The sequence below is a fragment of the Salpingoeca rosetta genome, assembly GCF_000188695.1.
Source record: "Salpingoeca rosetta unplaced genomic scaffold supercont1.23, whole genome shotgun sequence".
In the NCBI taxonomy this organism is placed as follows: Eukaryota; class Choanoflagellata; order Craspedida; family Salpingoecidae; genus Salpingoeca; species Salpingoeca rosetta.
The window spans coordinates 394953-408186 of NW_004754911.1; the positions used below are offsets into that span (position 1 = coordinate 394953).

General features: G+C 56.4%; 5 protein-coding genes across 5 annotated transcripts; 2 read left to right on the plus strand and 3 right to left on the minus strand.

Annotated features, from left to right (window-relative positions):
• Window positions 1-390: 390 nt before the first annotated feature.
• On the minus strand, window positions 391-2237 carry PTSG_08359 (uncharacterized protein; the record flags this gene model as incomplete). Its single annotated transcript, XM_004990552.1, has 2 exons — window positions 550-2237; window positions 391-423 (listed from the first exon to the last, which is right to left on the minus strand). Exons 1-2 carry the CDS (start codon window positions 2164-2166, stop codon window positions 391-393), a joined length of 1650 nt encoding a protein of 549 aa, XP_004990609.1. The 5' UTR covers window positions 2167-2237.
• A 594-nt stretch (window positions 2238-2831) lies between these two features.
• On the minus strand, window positions 2832-4535 carry PTSG_08360 (uncharacterized protein; the record flags this gene model as incomplete). The annotated part of the gene is made up of 2 exons (XM_004990553.1): window positions 2832-4178; window positions 4434-4535. 2 exons carry the CDS (start codon window positions 4533-4535, stop codon window positions 2832-2834), a joined length of 1449 nt encoding a protein of 482 aa, XP_004990610.1.
• On the plus strand, window positions 4429-7793 carry PTSG_08361 (uncharacterized protein; the record flags this gene model as incomplete). The annotated part of the gene is made up of 10 exons (XM_004990554.1): window positions 4429-4855; window positions 5282-5452; window positions 5753-5841; window positions 5969-6085; window positions 6369-6536; window positions 6678-6755; window positions 6965-7071; window positions 7231-7333; window positions 7456-7556; window positions 7703-7793. The coding sequence occupies exons 1-10, from the start codon at window positions 4474-4476 to the stop codon at window positions 7791-7793; spliced, it is 1407 nt and encodes a 468-aa protein (XP_004990611.1). The 5' UTR covers window positions 4429-4473.
• Window positions 7794-8150: 357 nt separating this feature from the next.
• On the minus strand, window positions 8151-9562 carry PTSG_08362 (uncharacterized protein). The gene has a single exon (XM_004990555.1). It carries the CDS (start codon window positions 9519-9521, stop codon window positions 8166-8168), a length of 1356 nt encoding a protein of 451 aa, XP_004990612.1. The 5' UTR covers window positions 9522-9562; the 3' UTR covers window positions 8151-8165.
• Window positions 9563-9591: 29 nt separating this feature from the next.
• On the plus strand, window positions 9592-13142 carry PTSG_08363 (uncharacterized protein; the record flags this gene model as incomplete). Its single annotated transcript, XM_004990556.1, has 10 exons — window positions 9592-9732; window positions 9925-10088; window positions 10269-10628; window positions 10768-10877; window positions 11202-11291; window positions 11425-11764; window positions 12051-12214; window positions 12487-12571; window positions 12747-12878; window positions 13110-13142. Exons 1-10 carry the CDS (start codon window positions 9675-9677, stop codon window positions 13140-13142), a joined length of 1536 nt encoding a protein of 511 aa, XP_004990613.1. The 5' UTR covers window positions 9592-9674.
• Between the last annotated feature and the right edge of the window lie 92 nt (window positions 13143-13234).

Here is a 13234-nt window from a genome sequence, read left to right on the forward strand (position 1 = left end):
TTACTTCATTCAACATTACATAGTTTGCAGAATGCTGTCAACCCTCTAGCTAGCGGCTCAGTCGTCGCTCGCTCACACCTCCAGTTCTACAGACACGCCCCTTTTCATCAACCAGTGTTTCGCCTCTTTATTTTTTGTTATTTAAGTTTTTATAAATATAGTATTCAGTTTACAGATCTGCGTCTCCACTGTTAGTAATCGTCGATCGACCGAGTACACATGTATGCACAGTAAATGGTCAATCGCTATTGTCTCCTGCACGTGCCAGGACAGAGGTAGTCATTGCGTTGCGGTTTGCGGCTGTGGTCAGGTGAATTCAGTCAAATACTGTATTGAAGCAGTATCTGGCCCTGGACCATTTACTCTAACAGTGTTTTTTCCCCTTGCTTTCTACATCGGACTGTCCTTCTCCATCAATGTACGCTTTTCTCGTACACACACTTACACATAAACTCACACACGCACACAAACACACACACACACACAAACACACACACACACAAACACACACAAACACACACACACACACACACACACACACACACACACACCGAAGAGTGAAGCGACGTTGATGACTTGGGCAAGGAAGGCCGCCAGCCCCGCGGTGGTGATGGTGGGGAGGGCACTCACGTCGTCCGTGTAAGCGGGGATGCAGACCGAGAGCGCACGCAGAATGTGCAGCAGAAACACAAACGCGGCCGTGCCAAAGAAGGTCCACGCAAGCATCTGCAGGGCAATGAAGATGGGGCCTCCAATAAACGGCTGGAAGAAGGACCACTGCTTGCGTGAATACGCCCACCGGCCGCCAACCCCGTATGTGAGGAAGATGGCAGCAGTAAGGCAGCAGAGGCAGGCGAACACAAGCATGGGCTCCGCATCGTGTTTGATGTACACGTCCAACAGGACCGTGTATGCAAGGCCGGTCAAGCTGAGCAACACTTGGGCCCCAATAAATGATGTCCACCAGCGATGACCCTGTGGTGACTGCAGGAAGTAGCCGATCGAGCCCGGGGCAGATGCCACGCTGCGTGCATCCTCCTCCTCTTCCTCCTGGTCCTGGGCCTGCTCCTGTTCCTGGACCTGCTCCTCCTGTTGTTGCTGTTGTTGCTTCTGTTTCCTTTTGTCATCGCCTTCATGATGCTTCTTGTGTTTGCCGCCATCTGCCGGTGCCTTGCCCGCCCACCTCTTGGCCTTTCTCTTTGTTGCTGCTGCTCTCTCAGCGGCAGCTGTTTTGTCGTGTTGGTCTGTGCGGTGTTCGTCCTCTTGTGTGTCCTGCTGCGCTGTGTCCTGTTCGCTGCCTTTCCTTGCTTGGCCCTCGCCGCTTCTGTCTTTCCCTCTTCCCTGTTGTCCGCCCTGATCTCCTCCTTCCCCGCCCCCGTCCGCGTGCTGCTCCTGCGGCTCGTGGTAGGTGATGATGCTGGTGGCCATGACGACTTGGGAGACAAAGGCGAAGAGGCCCGCGGCAAGGATGACGCCGCGGAAGGTGGATGACGGGAAGAAGAGTGCCAGGATGAGCGGCAGCGTGGGCAGGGCGAGGGAGAGCGCAAACAGCGTCCAGCTGAAGATCTGCAGGGACACGAAGCGCACGCCCCCGCGAAGCGGCTGGAACCACCGCCAGTGGTGCGAGAAGGCTGCCCGCCCGCCAAGGGCGTAGGTGACGACGACCGAGGCGCTGATGCTGGCGATGAGCAGCGAGGCCAGCGCGTGCACAAGCAGAGACTCCCCATACACGACATCCATAATGCCGATGCCAAGCAAGGCGATCATGGCAAACAGGAACCCGCCGCCAAGGATGAGGAACGTCAGGTTCGCGCGGCGTTCATCAAACAGCTCCTCTTCCTCCTCTGCCTCTTCGACCTTCTCCTCCTCGCGTTCAGCGCCCTCCTTGCGGTGTGTCCTGGCTGCTTGCTTCATCTTGATCTTGCCCTCTTTGCTCTTTCGTTGCTGGTCGTCATGGTGGTGGTGGAGCGGTGCCTGCTGTGGTTCCTGCTGTGGTGGCTGCCGCCGTTGCTCCAACTTGCCCTCCACCTCATCGTCAAACCCCTCTTCCTCCTCATCTTCCTCCGGGCCGACCAACACAGGTGGGTGCAGCTCGTAGGTGCTCCGTCTCCTCTCATGCCGCCTGCCGCCCTGGCGTTGCTGCTGCGGTTGTCGGTTCGTCATCATCCTCGCACCAGCAGCAAGCAGTGATGTGACGAGTCGTTCAGTTGCTTCTTGTTGTTGTTGTGGGTGATTTGTCAGCAAAGTTTTTGATGCGGTCAACGATGACAACAATATCACCCGACGCGCCAAGCAACTGTGGCACACACTAGCAATGTTGAGATGGGAGCCTCCTGCCCTCCCCTCCCCTCTACCCACACCCACACACCCACACACCCACACACCCACACCACGAATCGAATCAGTTCAGTGGTCCATTCATTGCTGTTCAAAACAAGAGGGAGGATCATCATGATGTTGGGTTTGGTGTCGTGTGGAGTCGGTTAAAACAGAAACGGATGTGGGGGCGGGTGTGTGTGAATGAGGGAAGGAGGGAACGTGGTCGCCATGCCACACAAGCAACACCATGCAAGCAGGAAAGGTGCAAGCAGTACGCGCGGCACACACGAACAGATAGAAGGAGGGAACCAATGGAAAGGAAAACAGTGGGGGAAAGGAAAGCGTGCTAACACAGGCAAGGCGGCTGGGATGGAGAGGTTGATTGCGGGCAGCAGAAAGGCAAAGCTGCTTGATGGTCGTGTAGAAAAAGAGAGGGAAGGCATGTGAGTGTGTGTGTGTGTGTGTATGACCGTGTCAGTCTCACGTCACGGGGACCAGCGACGAGCGCAAGTTTAGTGGAGGCTGTACGCTTCGTCGTTGGTGGCGGCGGCAGCATCGCCGTCGTCGTTGACCAGCTTCTGGGCAAGGCGGCCGCGCTTGGCACGCTCGCGGCGCGACATGCCAACAAACACGGCGACGCACACGCACATGGTCACGAGCGCGGTGCCGGCAACAATGAGGCCGATGCTGGTGGTGCTGAGGACGTGGCCGTCGTGGCTGGAGGCGCCCGATGCGTCCTTGGAGCCCTCCTCCAGCACGGCGGTGTAGGTGTTCTCCGCAGCAACGGCCATGGCGAAACGCGGCTGCCACTCCTGGGCAGTGGACGGGTCAATCTGGGAGCCCTCCGGGCCGCAGTCGGGATCCCAGGCGCCGCAGCCGAGGTCGCAGCCGTCGCTGCCGTTGTAGAAGGTGGCGGGGCACTCCCAGGTGATGTTGGAAGGCACGTAGTCGATGTGCTGGTCGAGGTCGTAGTGGATGTCCTCGGCGGCGTCGCTGCAGTCGGGATCAAAGGCGCCGCAGCCGACGTCGCAGCCGTCGTGGGAGCCGTAGAAGGCCGGGTCGCAGTGCCAGGAGGCGGGTGGCTGGGCGGCAATCTCGCGGCGGCGGCGGGACAGCGTGTTGATGCAGCGGCCAACGCCCTGGCCCATCTCGAAGCTGTTGAAGCCGTGCTGGCGGTACGTGTTCCACAGGCCGCCGCAGTTGCGGGCAATGGAGGACGCGCGAAGGACAAGGCGGGCGGCCTGCCACACGCGGCGGACCCAGCCAATCGGGGAGTTGTTGGTGGCCGCGGAGATGCAGTTGACAATGGTGCTGGCCAGGTTGTGGATGACGTCGAGCATGGTGCCGGCGCCGGCGGTGAAGAGGCGGTAGAGGTCACGGGCCGTGGACACGGCGTTGCGCACGCAGTTCCACCAGCCACCGGTCACCTCATTGATGATGCTGTTCACGTCCGTCTGCCCATCCGCGAGCGCGTTGAGCAGGCCACGGAAGAAGGTGTCGTCGTGCGCAGAGCGCTGGCGCGTGGTGGACACGGCAGTGGTGATCTGGATGGTGCGGTTGAGGACGGCCTTCTCCAGGCGCACAATGTCAATGTGCTCCACGTCGCCGCTGGAGGCGGCATCGTCAGCGGCACACATGTACAGCACCGTGTGCTCCAGGGACTTGAGAATCTTGGGGTGGACGTGGGCAATGTTGTGGAACGGCACGACCTCGAGGGCGTGCGTTGCGTTGACGTACTGGGCAGCAGTGGGCAGCTGGCCATCCATCAGCATGTCCGTGCAGCGGTCCAGGTTCAGGCCGCTGGACACCACGGCCAGCGATGCCCCAAGCACTAGGGCCAGGACAACAGACACCTTCATCTTCAACGGTGGTGGTTGGTTTGTTTGGTGTGTGATGTGGAAAGGAGGCTGGCTGGCTGGCTGGCTGGCTGGCTGCTGCACCAACGTCGGATATGGCGTTGGGGTTGGCGAGGTGGGAAAATGAGCCGGGCACTTTGTCTGCGACGCTGCTCTTGGAACCCAACTGCGCAGGATTGAAGAAATTTGGATAAAATCTTTCAACAAGAAAGGGTAATCAAATTGTGATGCCGCTTTATCATTGACGGTTGAAAAGACCTTCAAGGAGAAACGAAGTGTGTGGAAGCCAACGACGACGATGAAGAGGAGGGGTTGTTCTGCGTGGCTTGTGGTTGGCAGCGTGCTGGTGGCCATCAACATTGGCGTGTGCTTGTATGCGTGGGCGACGCTGATGCCACAGGGTGGTGGTGGTGGTGGTGGAAGAAGCAGTAGGGATTTGGGTGTTGACGGGGACAGGAGAGGAAACCGTGCAGGTGATCCAAGATGGGAGCAGCAAAGTAATGGTGGACAAGGGCAGCTGGAACAGCTCCCACGTCATGGTTACCGTGGCCGTCACACGAAGCGGGTTGTTGTGGCACATGACAGGGGTGACGAAGACGACGATGACCTCATGCGTGCATGGAGGCAGCTTTTAACCGACAACCAGGCTCAGCCAAAGCAGCACACCGTCGAAGTTTGGTGTAAGTCCAGTGTGTGTGTGTGTGTGTGTGTGTGTGTGTGTGTGTGTGTGTGTGTGTGTGTGTGTGTGTGTGTGTGTGTGTGTGTGTTCTTGCGTTCTTGTGAGTGAGCGAGTTTGCGAGTGAGTGAGTGGGTGTTTGATACTTGGTGCACCATTGCGGGACGATGCATGCAGGCAAGCAGATCAGCGTGTTGATATGGATGGTGTTGTTCGCGTCACTGAGTGGCAGCAGTACGAAGTTGGCACGTTGAAATGGTTCACAAGCTCAGCAACTCCCACTCACTCACACATTGCTTACTCCCACTCACTCACGTACACACACCCATTCACACACACATCACTCACACATTGCTTACTCCCACTCACTCAGCAACTGCACACACCCACTCACTCACACACACTTACTCGCACACACGCACACACACAGCGAAAGCTGCCATTGGGACGTACTTTCAGGAACACATCATGCAGACGGTAATTGAACCGCGACTAAACGGTGTGTGGTTCTTCAGCCAAGGCCAATGTCCACGTGTCAAGCTCAACTTCCGTAGCGGGCCTGGCGTCATTCCACAAAAAGTGCCCCACAATGCAAAACATGGTGCGTGCACGCATGCACGTGTGTGTATATGTCAATGTGTGTATGTGTGTGAGGAACTGTGTGAGTGAGTGAATGAGTTGGAGCATGAGTGAATGAGTGTGAGCGTGAGTGTGCGAGCATCTCTCTCTCTCTCTCTCTGGCTCGCTCGTTCTCTCTCTCTGTCTCCCCCCCCCTCTCTCTCCCTCTATGTTTTGCGGCAAGAAGGCTCAGATCTCATCGCGGGTGCACGTGTTGATGCTTGTGCGGGCATGTGGCATGCGCGACACCCTCCATGCTGTCATTTGCTTGCTTGCATTGTAGTGGTGCTCATTCTCAACGGACACAATGAGGAAAAGATACCCACGGCAAAGCAATGGCTGGACCTGCTGCCACAATTGCCACACCTCGAGGTTGTGCCACTGCACGCTTTCTCCCTGTGTATTGCATGATGTGTTGTGTTGGCGCTTCTTCTCACTGAACGGGCGTTGTGCTTCTTCCCTGGCTCATGCCGCGGCTTTGCGCTTTGATCTGGATCAGGCGGTTGGTTTGGTGGTCCTGGCTCAGGAAGACTGCACCAACCACTGGCTTCGCCCGTACTTGGAAGACGAAGGTCGCTTTAAGATCAAGTTTGCCTTCATGGTCTACGGAGGCAAGGTGTGTGTGTGTGTATGTGTGTGTGCGTGTGTGTGTGTGCGTGTGTGTATGCGTGTATGCGTGTATGTGTGTGTGTGTGTGTGTGTGTGTGTGTGTGTGTGTGTGTGTGTGTGTGTGTGCACTGGCTGTGTGTGTGTGAGTGTCGCGTTATGCTCGTGAATTGTGTTGGGTGTCTTGCCATCCCGCCTTACTCACGCGCTTCCCCCACACTCACACTCACGCACTCACGCACCCCCCCCCCTCAACTTCCACCGTCAATGTTGCTTTGCTTTACTTTCGGCAGGATTGGGTGGATGGTGTGCGCGTGCAGCAGTGGCCACTTGGCGTCGCCACGTATCGCAAGTTCCCGCGCGCCATCAATTACCTCGCTGCTGTCGGCCCAAACCCAAACATCACCATCACCGCAGTTCGCAAGACTCGACGCAAGTACCTCTGCAACCTCCAGGCAACGGTGCGCTGTGGTATGCTGTCGTGCACTCTTGTAATGTACGTCGTGTCGTGTTGCGTATTCGTGCATGCAGGCAGGCGACACATTGACCCAATCGCGTGAAACTCATATCATTCTCCCCACCTACACTGTGACCACTAACAGATTTACGAGGGTTCTTCTCGCGAAACACTGCTGCAAGTGCTGCGAGCAAGTGGCTTGGCAAAAGACTGTTTCATCAACGTGAGGCGCGTGCGCGTGTTGAGTGGAGTGGAGTGGAGTGGAGTTGAGTTAAGTTGAGTTGGGGCGAGTTGGGTGGAGTTGAGTTGAGTTGAGTTGAGTTGAGTTGTGTACGTGTGCGTGCGTGACGCCTCAACATGGAGACATGGGCAACTTGGTGTATTTTGTTTCATTGCTGTGGTTTGTATCACGTCATGTATCTTGGACGACAGGCACGGACACAGTGGCTTCCCAACGAGACGCCAGAGACTGCCGAGGAGTACAAGCAGATGCTTCTAGAGAGCGAATACACATTGGCTCCGGCAGGCCTAAACACAGAGTACGAGCATGCATGTGTGATGCTGTGCGTGATGTGATGTGATAAGGTCGGACATGTGTCGCTGTCGGCCCTCGTTTGCTCATGCCGACAAACACACACAAACACACACACACAAACACACACACGCGCGCACGCACATCCTTGCATGCGTGCTTGAAGGTGTTATCGATGGTATGAGGCAGCCGCAGCGGGCAGCACGCCAATTGTGGAGGACGTGATCCAACCAAAGACGTGTGGGCGCGATCCCCTCGCCCTTCTCAAGGTGTGTAGACATCTGTCTAACAAGCCAGAAAGGACGATATGCTGGCATGCTGCTGTCCCATCCGCGCCAGCTCTTACCTCCAAACACACACACACATACACACACTATCTTGGTTACTGCAGGAGCTTGAGGCGCCATTCATTTATGTGAAGGACTGGAGAGATTTACCAGCAGTGCTGGAGCGGGAGCAGAGGAAGACACCACAACAGCTGTTTCAACAGCGGTACGTCAAACGAAACAACGGCGTGCATAGTGTGTTGTATCCACGCGGGTGCTGGAGCACATGCTGCACCCCCTATCTTGTACCTTACACGCACAGCACTCATCACGGTACCATTGCTTTCTGCTGCACACAACCGCACCGCGCAGGGTTGCGCTGGTGACTTGGTATGAGGACTTCAAAGTGCGCATGCGTGGCCGCTTTTGCTCAACATTGGCACACGCATTTGGTTTACATTAGACGAGTACATGAGCAGACTCAAAGGGTGAACGGCCCGTTTGGGCTTGTAGCGGTCACATCAATGGGAACTGAGAGGTTGAGCAAGAGATTGATTGGCTTGTGATGCTTGGTTGAAACGCGGGGCGGGCAAAGGTGGCATCGGTGGGCATGCAAAGCAGACAGGCTGAAGGTGGCAAACAAACGAGTATACAGACAGACAGACAGACACCCACCCACCCACACCCACCCACCCACACCCACACACCCACACACCCACACACCCACACACACACACACACACACACACACACACACACACACACACACACACACACACACACACACACACACACACACACACACACACACACACACACACACACACACACGCTCTCAGCATCCAGGGTCGACGACGAGCACAACACTGGCGGCGCTTGGGATACCATAGACAAGACCGTTGGGGGCGAGCACGCCACCGTGATACATACTTGTTCCCTCAATGGCACTGATGGTGGTGGTGTCAGTGGCGTTTGTCGTTGGATCAATGATGAGGACGGACGAGTCATCAAACGGGATGCCGATGATGTTGCCGTTCGGCGCAACTACTCCTCGAGCCCATTTGGCCGAGTTTGTTGGATCTGCAACGAGGAGGTAACTCGTCGTGTTCGTGCGCGGGTCGATCACAAGCGACGCTCCAGAGTGTGCTGGAACCGTGTAGATCAGGCCGTTGCCTGCAAGCACGCCATCAAACCACTTGTACGGATTCGCGCCCAGCCCTTCGATTGCGGTGATGTCTATGCTGAGAGATGCTGGGTCGACGATGAGGACATTGCTGGCGGAGACTGGGATGCAGTAGATAAGACCGTTGTTCGCTTGTACACCGCCGTACCATTTGTATTTGTTCGCGGAAAGGTTGGACAGTGTCGTGAGGTCTACAACATTGGTCGTTGGATCGATGATCAGCACAGAGGTGGCGGAGTAGGGGATGCCAAAGATGAGGCCGTTGTCAGCTACAATCCCGCTGAGCCACTTCCCAGGCTCAATTCCAAGATCCTGAATGCTGGTGGTGTCGGCCATGTTGACTTTGGGGTCGATGATGAGCACTGTTGTCCTGTGTGACGGAAACATGTAGATGAAGCCATTGCCTGCCAATACCGCGCCAGCCCATTTGCTCGTGTCTGCGCCAAGCCCAGATATGGATGTTGTATCCACTGTGTTGGTGCGGGGGTCGATGATGAGAACAGTACTCGCAGAGTGCGGAGCAGCGTAGATGAGCCCGTTGTTGGCCAGCACACCACCAACCCACTTGCTGTTTGCTGAACCAAGCTCTCCAAACTGCCTGGCTCGAACCTTCACCTGGCACAACTCTTTGATCGTGCTCTGCTGCGCTTCCAGAGCACGCTGCTGCGCCTCCAGAGCACTCTGTTGCGCTGTGTTGATGCTCCTCTCTGTGTCAAGCATGCTCTGTTGCGTGCGAATTGCGCTCTGCTGCATGCCGATGATGCTCTGCTGGGCAGCCAGCATGCCGTTCACGTCCACGCCGTTGACCAGCACGGGCTGGCTCAGCGGATCGCTCGTGTTGATGTGCAGCGTGCCTGCGTCGTCCTCCACCAGCACCACCTCCCCTACACAGCACCAGCCATGCTGCTGCTGTTGCACAACAACAACAAGCGCCACCCAGCAGACACCCAGCAGTCTCAGTGGCAGCAGCGTGGGAGTCTGCCCCAGTGTCCTCTTCCTCAGCGTCATGTCCTTGCTCCAAGCCCAAGCAAAGAACAGAGAGAAAAGCGAAGCAAGCGGAAATAAAGCACACGCACAAAGCAAAAGGAAGAAGAAGAAGAAGAAGAAGAAGAGGACGTTCACAACCGCATCACACACACACACACAAAGCACCAGGGGGTGATGTCGAGCCGCCACTTGCGTCGCTTGCGTCGACTTCGCGGGGACAACCCCGAGACCGGTGATTGTGATGAAGTGGGCAGCGAGAGTGGGATGCTGCGCTTGCTCGCTTGCTCGTTTGCCCGTTCGCTCGCTTGCCTGCTTGTGGGGATGTGCAATGAACGAACGAACGACGTCTCATGGCTCGCACACACACACACACACACACACACACACACACACACACACTGCCTCTGGCTTTGCTGCGCGGTAGACCTTGCAGTTGAGCCGGAGTCGGAGAGGACACACGCTGATCAACGACAGGGGCAGCCAAGTGATGGCAATGATGATGGCAGCAACAGCAATGACAGCGACAACGACAGCGACAGCAAAGGCGAAGCAGCCCCTGCCTCAAGATTCAGCGCGTTCGCTGCCTTGGTGTGTGTGCGTGTGTGTGTGTGTGTGTGTGTGTGTGTGTGTGTGTGTGTGTGTGTGTGTGTGTGTGTGTGTGTGTGTGTGTGTTCTTGCAGTGGGAGTTGCTAGATTGGTTTGCCTTCCGACAATGCTCGAAGCTGACGAATGTCCCTTCGCAACACCACCCCCCATCCCCCATTGCAGATGGACGAGGAGGAGGAAGAAGACGATGATGAAGAGGAACAAGAGGAGGAGCAGCACGAGCAGGAGAAGCCCACCCAGCAGCCGGCAGAGGACGAGCAAGACGGCGTTGCGGAGGCATTGGCGCAGTCCAAACGCAAGAAGAACAGGAAGCGCCGCAACAAGAAGAAGAACAAGAAGAGACAGACACCAGTGCCCCGGCTTGATGATGATGATGACGACGACGAGGAGGAGGAGGAGGAGGAGGAGCACGACGGCCTTGCCACCAAAGACAATGGTGGTGCGGATGAGGTGCGCCAGAAGGCGGGAGGCAGCCTACCCAACAATGACAACGATGATGGCGACTTGGACGCGCTCATCAAGGTACGTATCCTTGCGTGTGTGTGTGATTGTGATTGTGATTGTGATTGTGATTGTGATTGTGTGTGTGTGATTGTGTGTGTGTGTGTCCATCGACAGGCAAGCTACGGCTAGCCCTCACTCATCTGCTTTTCATATGCAGAGCGTTCAAGAGCAATTTGGGGAGACAGGCGAAGGTGCAACGAGTTCCAAGCCTGGGGGACAGCAGGATCCCTCCTTGTCCGAGCAGTCCATTCTTGCCGTCGACAGAAGGTGTGTATGTGTGCATGTGTGCATGTGTGCGTGTGTATGCGTGCCTGCGTGCATGTGTTACGTGCGTACGAGCGAGTGGACGTACATAACAGTGCATGTGCATAAGTGTGTGTGTGTGTCTCTCTCTGTGTGTGTGTGTCTCTCTCTCTCTCTCTCTCTCTCTCTCTGTGTGTGTGTGTGTGTGTGTGTGTGTGTGTGTGTGTGTGTGTGTGTGTGTGTGTGTGTGTGTGTGTGTGTGTGTGTGTGTGTGTGTGGCTCACGATGGTCGTCTTTGTCCCCTGCCCTCTTTGAACACATTCTATCCCGTCTCGTGCGCATCGACAGGTATCTGAATGCGGAGAAGGAGCTGCAACGCAAATTCAAGGCGCGCACCTCCGGCCGAGCCACACACACGTTCCAGACACCCCAGCACAGGTACGCTGCCACGCGCCACTGCTGCTTTCTGCTCTCCCACAACGCACCTCTTTCTCTTCCTCTGCTTCTCCTTCTGTTCCTCACCCTTTCCACACACCATCACCACCACCACCACCACCACCAATACCACCAGGGTGCGCGGGCGTGCTGTGCGGTCTGCGATGGTGACGCCGAAGCCGGACTGGCCGCCGCTCGGGCGCCTGGGCATCACCATGACCGTCGACAAGGACGCACAACCACCGCCATCGCAGCCCTCCTCCTCCTCCTCCTCACCGTCGTCAGCATCAACAGCGACAGCGACAGCAACAGCTGGCAATGCGAGGCAGCACGTGTTTCGGTTTGCGCACTCGTCTTCATATCGGGAGGTGCAGCAGCTGTTCCTGCGCGCGGTGAAAGGGTACGATCCGCGGGCGTTTGAGCACATTCTTCGCCGCCACCCTTACCACGTCGACACGCTCCTGCAGATGAGCCAGGTCCGGGGCGAGTGGAGGGAGGGATGGATGGATGGATGGGGGATTGTCAGCTGGTTTGTTGGAGGTGCTCGTGTGATTTGGTTGCATGGTTGGACGCGTGGATAGGCGCCCGTGTGGGTTTGTTGTTTGGTTGAGTGCAAAGGTCACGCTGGCTTCGTGTTCTTCATCCTTATAACCGTTGACACATGAGTCCCTGCCACCCTACACGTGTTCCCTGTTCACATTGACGTGACGCACCAACAACCTTCGCCTCCCCTACTCCTATTCCTCCCTGGCCGGCCTCCAGGTGGTGCGTGTGCATGGCGACACAGCGCAGGCTGGGGAGCTTGTTGAACGCGCGCTGTACTGCTTTGAGGCGAACATGCACCCCATGTTCAACCCGAGCAAAGGGGACTGCTTCCTCGACTACCGCTACTACGAGAACAGGGCATTTTTCATCGCGCTCTTCAAGTCCGTTTGGAACTCATAAGTGGGAAGGGGGGGAGGTGAGGGGAGAAGGGAAGGGTTGATTGATGGGGTTCTGAGTGAAATTGAAGCCACTTGCCACCATGTTTCTGTGAAGCTGTTGTTGTTGCTGTTGTTGTTCGTGAGATGCCGTCTCTCGTATGAGCTCACCTTTGCGTCTGAACACACACACATACACGCACACACACACACACACGCACGCACACACACACACACACACACTCACACGTACACGTACACCATGCGTGTGGGTGTAGGCACATCTCGTACGTGAGCCACCGCGGGTGCTGGCGGACGGCGCTCGAGTGCTGCAAACTCCTCCTCGCCCTCGATCCAGACAACGTGAGGAGGGGTGGGGGGGGAGGGGAGGACGCGTCATAGAGAGCTGGATGGGGTCTTAAGCGGTGTGGTCTGGGGACGTGTGCGTTGCTCTGAGGCTGGTACTTTAAAGTTTGTTGACGCTCACACACACACACACACACACACACACACCAACACATGCACGTGCATACTTCAGGACCCTGTTGCTGCCATATTGCTGATTGACTACTTTGCGCTGCGCTCCCGCGAGCTCTCGTATTTTCTCTCGCTCTGCCGCGTGTGGGGCGCCAAGAAGAAACTCGACTGGCTGCCAAACTTTGCATTCTCCGTGAGTGCACGGGTGTTGTTGTCAGACGGCGTTGTGGTCTGCGTTGGGTGCGTGTGTGTGTGTGTGTGTGTGTGTGTGTGTGTGTGTGTGTGTGTGTGTGTGTGTGTGTGTGTGTGTGTGTGTGTGTGTGTGTGTGTGTGATGACACTGCCCCGTGTCACCAACTGTGTGCATTGTGGCTCATGGCACCATTCAAATGCACTGCACCCGTCATTGTCCCTGGCACCACCAGCATGCGTTGGCGGAGTACATGCTGTCACTTTAATATTTTATTTTATACGCACACAAGAGCTGGGGGCCATCCTACACAAATGATTTCTTTCGTATATAACGGCTAAGGGGTGGATACGCAGCGAT